Raw genomic sequence first — 13,855 nt, 5'->3', positions numbered from 1 at the left:
TGACGATGCCTGTCCTAGATAATGACTAGGACGTATGTCATGATGGGTCTGTTTGTACGTAGACCTTTTTCTCTTGGCAGCAGGTAGGTTATTAGAAACGCTATGCCATCTGTTGGATATATTTGGAAACTGGGAAAGATTAGAGAATCAAAGAGTATATAGTATATAGAGGAAGTGTATATTCTCTGGCTTGACAGTAGTAATCAAACATGGCTGCATGCATGAAAATCACATATATCAGAATATTAATGAAAAGTGTTAGTTGCTTAGCAACCTGCTAAGTACAAAATGTATTGCGGGATAGGGCAAGCCTTCGCCTGTAATTATAGGAGTGATCGTTTAATGATTTGATTTTAGGATTACTAAAAGTAGGCTGAACTTAGAGACCTATCAATGTCTCGTGATTCACAAGCAAGTAATTCCGGGGAGAATACAACAGAAATGAAGCAAATCGGTCCAGTAGAAAAGACGGTCGGATTTGCCAAAGCTGTTTTTAGTACACTCTTTTAAAATACAGAATCAGCCTTAATAATGTATTAACGAACATCACACACAGAGATTTGCAGTGAGATTTCTGTCCCTCCAGGGAATAGCGTTTCTCCCTTTCGAAAACATGTCCCTCCTTTTGGGTAAAAACAAAGCAAAGTCATGTCCGTAAAGGCCATGAAGGCCCTTGGAGGGGTGGAAGGTATAACGGCTTCCACTATCCGTAACCTCGCCATTTGGTGTGTATCAGCCATGTCAAGGTCACGAGCTGACTTGACAACTCTGCGTGCATGAGAAACAGCTGTTACGAGCGCTAGCCCAGGACGTAATCAGATAGTGGGGTGTACACTACACGTTCATAACTACAGTACGTGTATACAGGGCGAATCGAAAGTGCGTTAACATTTGACGAGGCAATACTTCACGGAATATTGGAGGTAGAGAGGTAATAACTGACACACATGATTGACATGACATGGGATTTTAGTGACACCAACAACGAGTGCGCAAACAGGGCAACAGATGGTGCTGGACAGCAACACGACAGTGACGCTGCATGAGACCCGTGTACGGTATAAAATGAGCTGTCGTGAGAGAGGGCAGGTCGGTAGATGCAGAGTGGGTTTCAGCCCTTGGGTTTCGTTCCTTAAGGGTCCACGGCTGGTCCGTGGTCCAACAGCTCTGTACTCTGACCGAGCAGAAGAGAGGAGGCCACGGCTCTACCGTGGTTCTACGCCTCTGCATTCGGGAGACGGGACATGGCTGGACCTTACGGTTGGCCCCAACAGTCGGCTGTCCTGAGAATGGATTTCCGTGGTTTTCCATTCTCCTGGACTAAGGCAAATGCCGGGACAGTTTGTAGTATAGACCACGGCCGCCCACCCCCACACCTTCTCCGCACATGTCCTTCACCGTAACAAATCTCCCGGCCTGAGAGGCGGCGTAACCGTCTAAGAGGCCCGCCTCCCCCTTCAGGGGAGGAATGAAAACGTTAAGTAGTAATAGTAGTAGTAGAGAGGACATCAGATGCACCTGCAATCGTGGCATGTCATGCATGGCCTCCTCACCCCCCCCCCCCGACCACAATCTGTGCGATTATTGGTTGTGGGGTTACCTGAAGTCGCAAGTCTACCGCGATCCTCTGGCTTCATTAGGGATGCTAAAATACAACATCTAATGGCAATTTCTCACCATACCTACGGATATGCTGTACAGTGCTGTTCACAACATTGTCACTCGACAATGACGGCCGACATGTTGAGGATGTGTTATAAAGAACATCGTCTTTGCTAAACATCGATTGTTATGCTAATTATTGCGTCTGTATCGTATGAAGCGCTATATATTCGTGATTTTGTGTGCTTTATTTTGGTGTCAATAAAACCCCAAGTCATGTGTGTCAATTATTACCTCCCTTGTTGTTTGTCCAACCATTGTCCCATTTCTCTATGGGGTCGGGTATGAGGTGAGGTGAGATGAATCTGTCGTGGCGGGTTTTCATGACCGGATGCCCTTCTGACGTCAACCACATCAGAGGAGTCAATTATTACCTCTCTACCTCCAATATTCCATGAAGTGTTGCCTCGTCACATGTTAACGGACTTTTGGAACATCCTGTACTTAATGAGCATCACGCACAGAGGTTTGCAATGTGATTCCTTAATCAATCAATCAATCAATCAATCAATCAATCAATCAATCAATCAATCAATCAATCAATCAATCAATGATCTTCATTTAGGGCTGTCGCCCAGTTGGCAGGTTCTTTATCAATTGTGTACCTCATATTGTTCGGCTCCATGGCTAAATGGTTAGCGTGCTGTCCTCTGGCCACAGGGGTCCCGGGTTCGATTCCCGGCAGGGTCGGGAATTTTAACCATAATTGGTAGGGCCCAGATGTTTATGCAGTAATAGGTTAGAATGCAAACACAGTGAAGCGAGTAACAAGTGGAGTGTACCCGCACAACGGTTATGCTATGAGGTTGGTATAAACATTAGGGGTTCGGCCCGTTAGAACCCCCTGCAATTTATGTTACTCCCACTACATTACGTTAGAGCGGGCTAGTCGACATTTCCAACTAAACAATTTTGTTACTAAATAACTAAATAACTTACGTTAGAGCGGGCTAGTCGACATTTCCAACTAAACAATTTTGTTACTAAATAACTTTGTTAGTAGGAAATGTCGACTAGCCCGCTCTAACGTAATGTAGCGGGAGTAACAAAGTCTAGGGGTTCTAGTGAGCCGAACACCTAATGTTTATGCTAACCTCATAGCATTACCTTCGTGCGGGTAGACTCTACTTGTTACTCGCTTCAGTAAGTTTGCATTCTAACCTATTACTGCATAAACATCCGGGCCCTAATAATTGGTTATTTTCGCTGGGTGTATGTGTCGTCTTCGTCATCATTTCATCGTCATCATGACGCGCAGGTCGCCTATGGGAGTCAAATCAAAAGACCTGCATCTGGCGAACCGAACTTGTCTTCGGACACTCCCGGCACTAAAAGTCATACCCAATTTCATTTCATTTCATTTCATTTCATTTCATTTCATTCCATGGAAGACTAAAAGCCGTACGCCATTTCATTTCACCCCATATTTACATTTATTTATAACTATTTGCCTAGGCTTTATCTTAAATGTTTTCAATTATCGAACATTTCCCTGATAAATTATACCAATCCCTAACTCCTCGTCCTATAAATGAATATTTGCCCCAATCTGTCCTCTTGAATTCTAATTTTATCTTCATGTTATGATCTTTCCTACTTTTAAAAGATCCATTCAAGCTTTTTCTTCTACTAATATTATTCTACGCCATCTCCCCAATGACAGCTCGAAACATACCGCAAAGTCGAGCTGCTCGCCTCCTTACTCCCGAGTCTTCCCAGCCCAAGGTTTGCAACATGTTAGCAACACTAATCCTTTATTGTAAATCACCCAGAACAAATCGCACTGCTTTCCTTTGAATTTTTTTCTATTTCTTGTATCAATTAGTCGTCGTGAGCGTCCCATACACTGGAATTATACTCTAGTTGGGGTCTTACCAGAGACTTATACGCCCTCTCCTTTATATCCTTACTACAACCCCTAAATACCCACATAATCACGTGTAGAAATCTGTAACCCTCCTTAACTACTTCGTTAATATGATTACCCCCAATAAAGATCATTCTTTATATTAACACCTGGGTACTTACAGCGTTCCCTATGAGGTACCACAATAATTAAAACTGAGAGGACTTTTCCTCCTGGTGAAACTCATAACCTGACTTTTCATCCCACTTACATTCATGCCATTGTCTGCTGACCATAGCATTTGTCCACTTCGAAAACATGTCACTCTTTTTGGTAAAAACAAAGCAAAGTCATCTCTGTAAAGGTCATGAAGGCCCTTGGAGGGGTGGAAGGTAAAGGTTTCCAATATCCGTAACCTTGGCATTTGGTGTATAATGACTACATGCTAAAACCTGAGACGGACAACAAGCGCAGTCCAGAAGAAACTATAAAGCAGATGTTATCAGTAGAAAGGAACGAACCTAGCGCAGGCGTGTAAACTAAAAGTCGTTGTCATTAAAGAAGCGCCTGGGGAAATGTCCTCTCTGTAATTACTGTTCTTCATTTAATTACATCTTAAAAACATGCAGACCTTTTTAGAACGAAATTATCTGGAAAGAATCTTGTCGCCGTTCGTGAGAGCTCCTCTTCCTACAATCATTTATATTTTATTTATATATTTACTTCCCTATATTACGGCAGCATTCTTCCTCTGCGACGGCACCGCGACAATCTACAAAGAGCGCGCGGCATTCCAACTGCACAGACACTCCACTTTTATCGAAAGCAGTTCCCGCGCCCTTCACGAATGTCACAACAGGGAGTGTGATAAACAAATGAATATTCCTAAATTTGTGCAATAAGTGGATGCAGTAAACTACTGAACAATTACTCCAAGTTTTGAAGTGGTGATAAGAAATCTCCTCCGGGAACGCAAGAGGTACCTACATTAGAAGATTGGCTGTCTCTAAACATCACCCTCTAGCGTAACTATGATATTCCATGGCTGCTACCGCGATGGAAACAAAAATTTTTTAATCATTTGCAGTAAATTAATTTCTTGCGAATTTTTTTTTTCAGTTTACAAAATATTTTGTTAAACTTATCACATTTCAAATCATTTTTCAAGATTTATAAATTTTTCTCTTTAAAATGACATTTTTTATGCTCGTATACACGATTGTTTACTAACTCCGTTAATATTTCCGTACGCAATGAATGAGACTGAAAGTCTCAAGTGACGATATATAATAATAATAATAATAATAATAATAATAATAATAATAATAATAATAATAATAATAATAAACCGGCTTCCGTGGTGGGGTCATGTGAGGCGAATGGAGGGGGATAGGTTAGCTAGGAGAATAATGGACTCTGCTATGGAGGGTAAGAGAAGTAGAGGTAGACCAAGACGACGATGGTTAGACTCGGTTTCTAACGATTTAAAGATAAGAGGTATAGAATTAAATGAGGCCACAACACTAGTTGCAAATCGAGGATTGTGGCGACGTTTAATAAATTCACAGAGACTTGCATACTGAACGCTGAAAGGCATAACAGTCTATAATGATAATGTATGTATGTATGTGTGTATGTATGTATGTATGTATGTATAATAATAATAATAATTCAAGAAAATGATTTAGAAAAATCTGCGGTAGAAGAAAGGTTACGCAAGGTGGCCGCATATGTAGTCTAGTGCTGCCACTCCCGGAGCCCCGGGTTCGATTCCCAGCTTTGTCACGAAATTTGAAAAGTGGTACGAAGGCTGGAACGGAGTCAACTCAGCCTCGGGAGATCAACTGAGTAGAGAGGGACTCGATTCCCACCTTAGCCATCTTCGAAGTGGTTTTCCGTGGTTTCCCACTTCTCCTCCAGGCAAATGCCTGAAAGGCCGCTTCCTTGCCTGTTCCTTTCACTCCCTCCACAAGGCCCCTGTTCAGCAAAGCAGGTGAGACCGCCTGGGCGAGGTACTGGTCCTCCTCTCCAGCTGTATCCCTCGACCCACAGTCTCACGCTTCAGGACACTGCCCTTGAGGCGCTAGAGGTGGGATCCGTCGCTGAGTCCGAGTGAAAAACCAACCCTGGAGGGTAAACAGATTACGAAAGGAAGAATGGAACAAGGACAAGGAAACCCGATCCAAACCGGTCTGAAGAGAGAAGAATAAAGCGTAGTGAAATGATGAAGGAATACCGGAAAGTACGAAGAGAAAACAAGGAAGGTTGAAATGAAATTCACACGTGGTCCCTAGCAGGCCTCATAGTAAATAATAATAATAATAATAATAATAATAATAATAATAATAATAATAATAATAATAATAAAGTTCCATTTAACTATGAAGTAGGCGTATATTTTGAAGTACCGGGCGAGTTGGCCCTTGCGCGTAGAGGCGCGCGGCTGTGAGCTTGCATCCGGGAGATAGTAGGTTCGAATCCCACTATCGGCAGCCCTGAAGATGGTTTTCCGTGGTTTCCCATTTTCACACCAGGCAAATGCTGGGGCTGTACCTTAATTAAGGCCACGGCCGCTTCCTTCCAAACTCCTAGGCCATTCCTATCCCATCGTCGCCATAAGATCTATCTGTGTCGGTGCGACGTAAAGCCCCTAGCAAAAAAAAATTTTTTTTGAAGTTACCGGTCATACACGAAAGTTTGAATAAACAAAAGCATGGAAGACAGTCCGGATCCATAGCTAAATGGTTAGCGTGGTGGCCTTTGGACACAGGGGTCCCGGGTTCGATTCCCGGCAGGGTCGGGAATTTTAACCACAATTGGTTAATTTCGCTGGCACGGGGGCTGGGTGTATGTGTCGTCTTCATCATCATTTCATCCTCATCACGACGCGCAGGTCCCCTACGGGCGTCAAATAAAAAACCTACATCTGGCGAGCCGAACTTGTCCTCGCACACTCCCGGCAGTAAAAGCCATACCCCATTTCATTTCATGGAAGACAAGGTTAAAGGGGAAATGAATGGGTGCCTGAGTAAACGGCTTAACATTATTCCGTGAATTAGCAAATTAGATTAAAGTTACTTAGGCGAGCACCAGAGCACTCTGTTATGCTGCCCGGACTCACTCTTTTGATGTACTCTCGTTACAAATACGCTTGATGTGCCACCTCCTTTCTGCTGTTCTAACACCTGCATCCACAGGAAACAAAGCCACTTCACTGGACAGGTAATTAAGACGATATAACCAGTACGAGAGTTTATATTCTCTACCTAGAAATATGTGGCGCCAATTAAACCTACAAACATGAGTTGTGGTCCAAAGTTTTAGGATTCCCAAAGCAGCGGAGCGCGGTAGCTGGCTCAAGGCCGTGGGAATGTCGCTCGGTGTCGAACCGCTTCAAAAGAATTCTTCCGTTTGAGTTTAGTGTGAAGCTCGGAACACCTACTGACCTGGCTACGTCGCCACATTCCCAGACGAGCTCGCCCGGAACAATACTCTTGTTATCTCCTTCGACTGCCACAGATATTTGAACAGATCCCGAGCTGATATAGTAATATGCTCCTAAAAATAACAGAATATGATCTAAAAGCAGGCAACACTTTACGTAAGAATAAGAACTGCCAGATTATTATTATTATTATTATTATTATTATTATTATTATTATTATTATTATTATTATTATTATTACAGGACCAAATACGAAACGTAGGTGCTGCTGGAATGTGGTGGTGCTGGTGATTATTGTTTCAAGAGGAAGTACAACTGCCAACATCTTCTATTAACACTGATCAGAGAGAAAACCTGGAAGGGATCCGACACTTCGAAAAATGAAAGTATTGGCCAAAGTAAGAAAAGGGCCACGAAGGGCCTGAAAATGAAAGACTCCCTAGCCCTCGCAAACCTAATAGCGTCGGGGTCGAAAAGCGACAAGAGTTGACCAAGAGAGGTCGAATAGGATAGATGAAAGTGGGGAGCCTGGCACAAGCAAATAGAAGCAATGCCACAACTCAGGTAAGGGCCCCATGGTCGCCAACCCACGCCCCCAAGTTAAGAGCCCTTGCGGCTTCTGTAGAGAATAAGAATATGTTATATCATGACGATAAGTTTGAGATGTAGTTTTTACCACGGATTTCAATAATTCATCAATGATTTGTATTTAGGGCTATCGCTCAACTTGCAGAATACCTATCAACTGTTTACCGAACGGGAGAGTTAGCGGTGCGGTTAGGGTCGCACACTTGTGTGCTTTCATCCGGGAGATAGTGGGTTCGAACCCCACTGTCGGCAGTCCTGAATATGGTTTTCCGTAGTTTCCCACATTTTCACGCCGGGACTGTACCTTAATTAAGGCCACGGCCGCTTCCTTCCCACTCCTAGCCCTTTCTTGTACCACTGACAGCTCGAAACACATCTCGTCTGCTTATTCCCAAGTCGTCCGACTCGTTGGCTGAATGGTCAGCGTACTGGCCTTCGGTACAGAGGGTCCCAGGTTCGATTACCGGCCGGGTCGGGGATTTTAACCTTTATTGCTTAATTCTGATGGCTCGGGGGCTGGGTGTTTGTGCTGTTCCCAACATCCCTGCAACTCACACACGACACATAACACAATCCTCCACCACAATAACACACATGGCAGATGCCGCCCACCCTCATCAGAGGGTCTGCCTCACAAGAGGTGCCACCGGCTAGAAATAGCCACACGAAATATGTATTACTCCCAAATCTTCTCAGCCCATTCAAAGTCATCCTCTACCTTGTGTTGAAGTCAAGCCTTCACGCAGCAGAAGGCTGAGAATGACTTGGAATAAACCTGAAACTTAATTTCCTGAATTCGAGTTAATTTGTGATAAAAATTACATCTCAAAGTTATCTTCAAGGCTGCCGACAGTGGCCGCACTTAAGCGACTGCAGCTACGGAGCTCGGTGTAGAGGAAACCAGGAATTTACCATTTTACAAAATTTGGGGCGGTCTGATACATCAGTATAAGGAACCCCATTGGAAGCTAAGTGGGTTTTTTTCTTTTTTTCCTACATGCTTCCAGTCTTGCAGCTTTTGATAAGTGAGAAGATCTTCTTCGTAAGACTGCCGTTGTCCATTCGAAAAAAGTGACCGTAAAACTTCAGACGCCTACGTTGCATTTACTTATTTTTTATTATTTTTTATTATGCCTTTGTAGGTGGCGAAGTTAGGGCTCTTGGTCCTCTCTTACACTTAATCACTGTAGCGATGCATCATTAGGAGCGTCCGGCTCCATGGTTAAATGGTTAACGTGTTCGCCTTTGGTCACAGGGGTCCCGGGTTGGATTCCCGACAGGGTCGGGAATTTTAACCATCATTGTTTAATTTCTCTGGCACGGGGGCTGCGTGTATGTGTCTTCATCATAATTTCATCCTCATCAAGACGCGCAGGTCGCCTACGGGAGTCAAATTGAAAGACCTGCACCTGGTGAGCCGAACATATCCTCGGACACTCCCGGCACTAAAAGCCATACGCCATTTCATTTCATTAGGAGCAGAGTTTGAGTGCTTAATATTCTATAGTAAATAACACCCCCTAAACCCCATGGCACTACAGCCCTTGAAGGGCCTTGGGCTACCAAGCGACCGCTGCTCAACCCGAAGGCCTGCAGATTATGAGGTGTCGTGTGGTCAGCACGACGAATCCTTTCGGCCGTTATTCTTGCTTTTCTAGAGGGGGGCCACTATCTCACCGTCAGGTAACTCCCCAATTCTAATCACGTAGGCTGAATGGACCTCGAACCAGCCCTCAGGTCCAGGTAAAAATCCCTGACCTGGCCGGGAATCGAACTCGGGGCCTCCAGGTAAGAGGCACGCACGCTACCCCCACACCATGGGGCCGGCATAGTAAATAATAACCTACACAAAATACATTACACTTTTCTAACTGACATTCATTCGATCATCTAGTCCAGTGGTTCCCAACCTTTTCCAGCTGACGCCCCCCTTTTCGGATACGGGTGGTCATCGCGCCCCCCTCCCCCCGTCGCTTCTATAACCTCTCCGATAAACTGACGTGGAGGGTATAGATCTAACCTAATGACACTACATAATGAATTATTCAATTATTCAATTATTTATGAAAAAATATTATGAAGTACGCGCTTTATATCTATGACATACTGGGCCCTTTTCACATGCATAATGGGTGCAGTACTAACTTAATTTTAGCACAATACCAAGAACACACTTTTACAATAAATCTTTAAATTAGTGAACAAATGTCAGTGACACTGTTTTCTCTTGGTAATTTTCGGTATGTTTGGTTTGATATTTGACAGAGCACAGCAGTGATCACTTGCAACATCAAGCCGACATCGCTGCTTTGTTTTTATGACACTCAGCGTTGAAAATCCTGACTCGCATAAATATGTCGTTGAAAATGGGATAATGACACGCAATGCTACTTTGGCTATTTCAGGATACACTGCAAGACAGTTTACCCAAAAGCCGCCCAGTCCTAATATTTTGTAATCATCGTTTAGCTTTGAATTATACTTCAAACCTATGGCTTCTTCTTGTTGTGCTGGCAGTGCTTCAATGTAAATGGCAAACGGATTTCTTGTTAACATCCAGGACCTGACGAGATATCAGGAAAGTAGAAATTGAATTCTTATTCCAGGGAATCCAAATGTGAATGAATTTGCACGTTAAGTTTATTACGATCACGTTCATTTTCCGGTAAAATTTCATTAAGGCGGTGAAAGGATGAGAAGTTGTTCAAGTGAAGCCCGCGTTTCCATAACTGTACTTTTTCCAGAAAAGCTCTGATGGCATGATAAGTAAGCTTAATATTGGAGTTTTTGCCTTGGAACCTAAAGTTCAGACTATTAAAATCTTCAAAAATATCGCAAAGATATGCCAATGAGATGATAAGATTGGCATCAGTAAACACTAAATACAGAAGAAAAAATTCAACTTCTGACTTTAATTCAAACAGCCGAGCCAACATACTCCCTTTCGATAGCCAGCGAACCTGTGTGTGGAAAAAAGAGAGCTTTTTGTGATCGGCTTGAAGGGCTTCAAACAATCTTGTCTGTAAAGAACATTGGGAGAACAACATTTCTTCTCTTACAATTCCACTGTCGACAAATCGACAATATACAATTAGTTGACAACAATGGGACACATCGGTTGTTTCATCACACTGAATTGAAAACACTGGAGATGCTTTCACCTTCTCCAAAGTTTGCATTTTAATGTCTTCAGACAGTTCTCGAAGTCTGCACTTCACTGTGTTATCAGAAAGAGGAATTTTAGACAATTTCTACCTACTCCCTTCACCCAAAACTATATTTGCGGCTAATAACATACATGGCTTTACTAATGTTTCCCCAATTGTGTGGGATTTTTTTGCCTTTGGTAACAGAAGAGCTAGTTCATATGATGCTTCCACTGCGTTCTCATTTTCTTGGTTAAAGGTACCCGATGAATCTCATTTCATACGTTTTAGTGAGTTTAGTTGTAAAACTTTATGTGGGTTTGCCTGAATGATTCGTGTTTAAATATATCTCCAAATGCACAGGCCTCATCGTATCGTTACTCAGAACACAGTGGCAGATTACGAATTGAGGCTGTTGTATTCCGTTCAACGACTGTGAAGCCATATTTAATGTAGTCATCATAGTACAGTCTCTTCTTGGATATCGTTATCAATTTTTAAAAAGTCACAATATTAAATAACATAATTCACACAGTCGCACTGTTACAGTGAAGCATACACAACACTCACAATAAACAACTTGACAGACACGTCCACTGTGAAAGTATACGAGGCACAGAATCAACAGCCGAAGGGCCTGGCCACTGATGGTCTATCGGCGATGTGTTGTCACATGCCATTACTGCGCATCTCTGATGGGACAGTTGTACTATACAGCTCTCACCAATTTGACTGCAAGAGAAGAATAAGAATGTGTAGGGGTGGGAACAGAGCATTCAAGGACGAGCTACCCACAAAACGAGTCTATATGCCGCAGAGTTAGAGGGAAGGAGGAACTTCCACTTCATTTGTTGCTTCTGAAACTCCGATATTCTTTTTTCTTCAGAGTTAATGTCGACTCCTGACTGTAGTAACTTATTGCCAGTTAAGATCTTTGGTGAGAAAATGCCACTGTTTCATTAATTGCTGTGGTTAAACATTAATTAGTTGTAGTCCAAAATGCCAATAGGCCTACATAGAATTTCACGCTAGTCGTGAAAGCCTAACATGTTATATTATTATAATTTAGCCTACTATTATTGCCGTATCTCCTGTTCTCGCTACTAGATCAGTTTGATATAATACCGACATTTATATGAGTAAGTCCTTCATGTAATATATTTTGTTTATGAGAAAAACCTTGTACAGTATGTAACAGTAATACTGGAAAATGAAAGCAACTACGACATCGTTGAAGAGTTGAAACATGTCGCGTATGGTCATAGTTTACTTTCACGCAAGTAGGTCCGCAAAGTGTGCAATTAAACGTGCGTTGAGTGGTCTTGGTACCGCACCTGCTCTCAGGCTTCATTTTGTTCCTCAGAACACAGCAAATTCCTAATTTCACCTCCAAACTTGCTGCTCCGCTGAGGTTTATGCCGACAGTTGGCAATAGGGAACATGCATGATCCGGGGTTTTAATTAAAAATATGCTAATCTGATTCAAAATTTCATGCAGAATTCAAAAATGTGATCAGAATGTACAAATAATAACTCCAAACGTGATAAAAATCTACGAAAATGTCACGTCACGCAAGCACGCGATCTCATTGGTCTGACGTCATCGTACAGGTTGACTGAATTAGCAGACGAAGTAACACATAGTGTGCTGTGAGAAGCAGGATACACTTCGCGTATTTCTACTTTACGTTAGTGTCTAGTATGGTTAAATTCGAGGTCTATACATTGGATAATAATCTGAGTGGTATATTTTAGACTTAAAATGAATCCTGCTCAGACAGTGAGGCAGAAAACTTATAAATAGTGTAGAGTTCCGATGTGCAATAGCACATCGCATACCATACCAAACAAATTGTTTATAAATGTTCCAAAGACGCTAAAACTAGGGAGAAATGGATTTTGGCGAGCCGGAGAAATGCTGGTGATATATCGGAAAAGTCTACAGTTTATTTTTTTTTTTAAGATTTTAACGTAAGATGAATTTGTTTGAATTTTCAAATCACTTTTCCATGTCAGCTGTTCTAGTGGTAAAACTTTAAATTTTAATATATGATGCTTTATTTAAATGCTTCAATTACATCTTGGAATATGAAAGTAAAAAACAGTGCATTAAATAATGCTGATTATTAAAGTATTCTCCAAACCTAACCTATGTTTTGGGTGATCCATGTCAAGATAATAAATCAAAGGGGTTATGAACCATTTTGACAGCTCTAATTCTACCAATATATCTTGGCATGGGACAGTTATGTATGTCTTTATTGAAGAGCTTAATTTGTAAAGAAATTTAGGCTATATCTAAATACTCTATAATGTAACAAAGAATAGGCGTGTACATCATGAAAGGAAACAACGTGAATTTAACAAATGTATAACTCTACACAAAACCAATGCTTGTCTGTTGGGGTCTTATAAGTTAACAATGCTCAATTATAATAATTATCATAATATTAATGAAATAAATAACATAATTGCACACAGGTGAAAATAGTGATGTAGGTGTTTAAAATATTATCCAACTTAGCCTAAGTTTTAGGTTATACAAGCCAAGTCAATAAACCGAAGGGTAAAAATACAGCGCGAGTTGGCCGTGCGGTTAGGAGCGCGCAGCTGTGAGCTCGCATCCGGGAGATAGTGGGTTTTGAACCCCACTGCCGGCAGCCCTGAAGATGGTTTTCCGTGGTTTCCCATTTTCACACCAGGCAAGTGCTGAGGCTGTACCTAAGACCACGGCCGCTTTGTTCCCATTCCTAGGCCTTTCTTGTCCCATCGTCGCCATAAGACCTATATGTGACGGTGTGACGTAAAGCAAAAAAAAAAAAAAAAGTAAAAGTCACAGCACCCAAAGACATTGGCTTCACGCCCCGCTAACTACTTCTACGATTTTCGGAGACGCCGATGTGCAGGAATTTAGTCCTGCAGGAGTTCTTTTACGTGCCAGTAAATCTACCGACACGAGGCTGACGTATTTGAGCACCTTCAACTACCACCGGACTGAACCAGGATCGAACCTGCCAAGTTGGGGTCAGAAGGCCAGCACCTCAACAGTCTGAACCACTCAGCCCGACTTGTGAAAACTAGATGAAGTCATATTTATCTTTATCATGTTTAACTTTTTCCCTCCACAAAGATATTTAGTTCTCTTTCATGGGCCCTGGAAGTGGGTAG

The 13,855-nt window shown here is 42.3% G+C and overlaps 1 protein-coding gene across 1 annotated transcript in view; it reads right to left on the bottom strand.

Annotated features, from left to right (window-relative positions):
- Positions 1–13,855, bottom strand: part of LOC136881827 (neurogenic protein big brain) — a 342,022-nt gene that overhangs the window by 231,906 nt on the left and 96,261 nt on the right. Inside the window, exon 4 of the mRNA XM_068229338.1 lies at positions 1,174–1,205. Coding sequence (XP_068085439.1) covers positions 1,174–1,205 — 32 coding nt within the window. The remainder of the gene's footprint in view (positions 1–1,173; positions 1,206–13,855) is intronic.

Source organism: Anabrus simplex, chromosome 10 (genome assembly GCF_040414725.1).
Source record: "Anabrus simplex isolate iqAnaSimp1 chromosome 10, ASM4041472v1, whole genome shotgun sequence".
NCBI classification, from domain to species: domain Eukaryota; kingdom Metazoa; phylum Arthropoda; class Insecta; order Orthoptera; family Tettigoniidae; genus Anabrus; species Anabrus simplex.
Note: the sequence above shows the minus strand (reverse complement) of the source record. Positions and strands in the feature narration are given on the sequence as shown.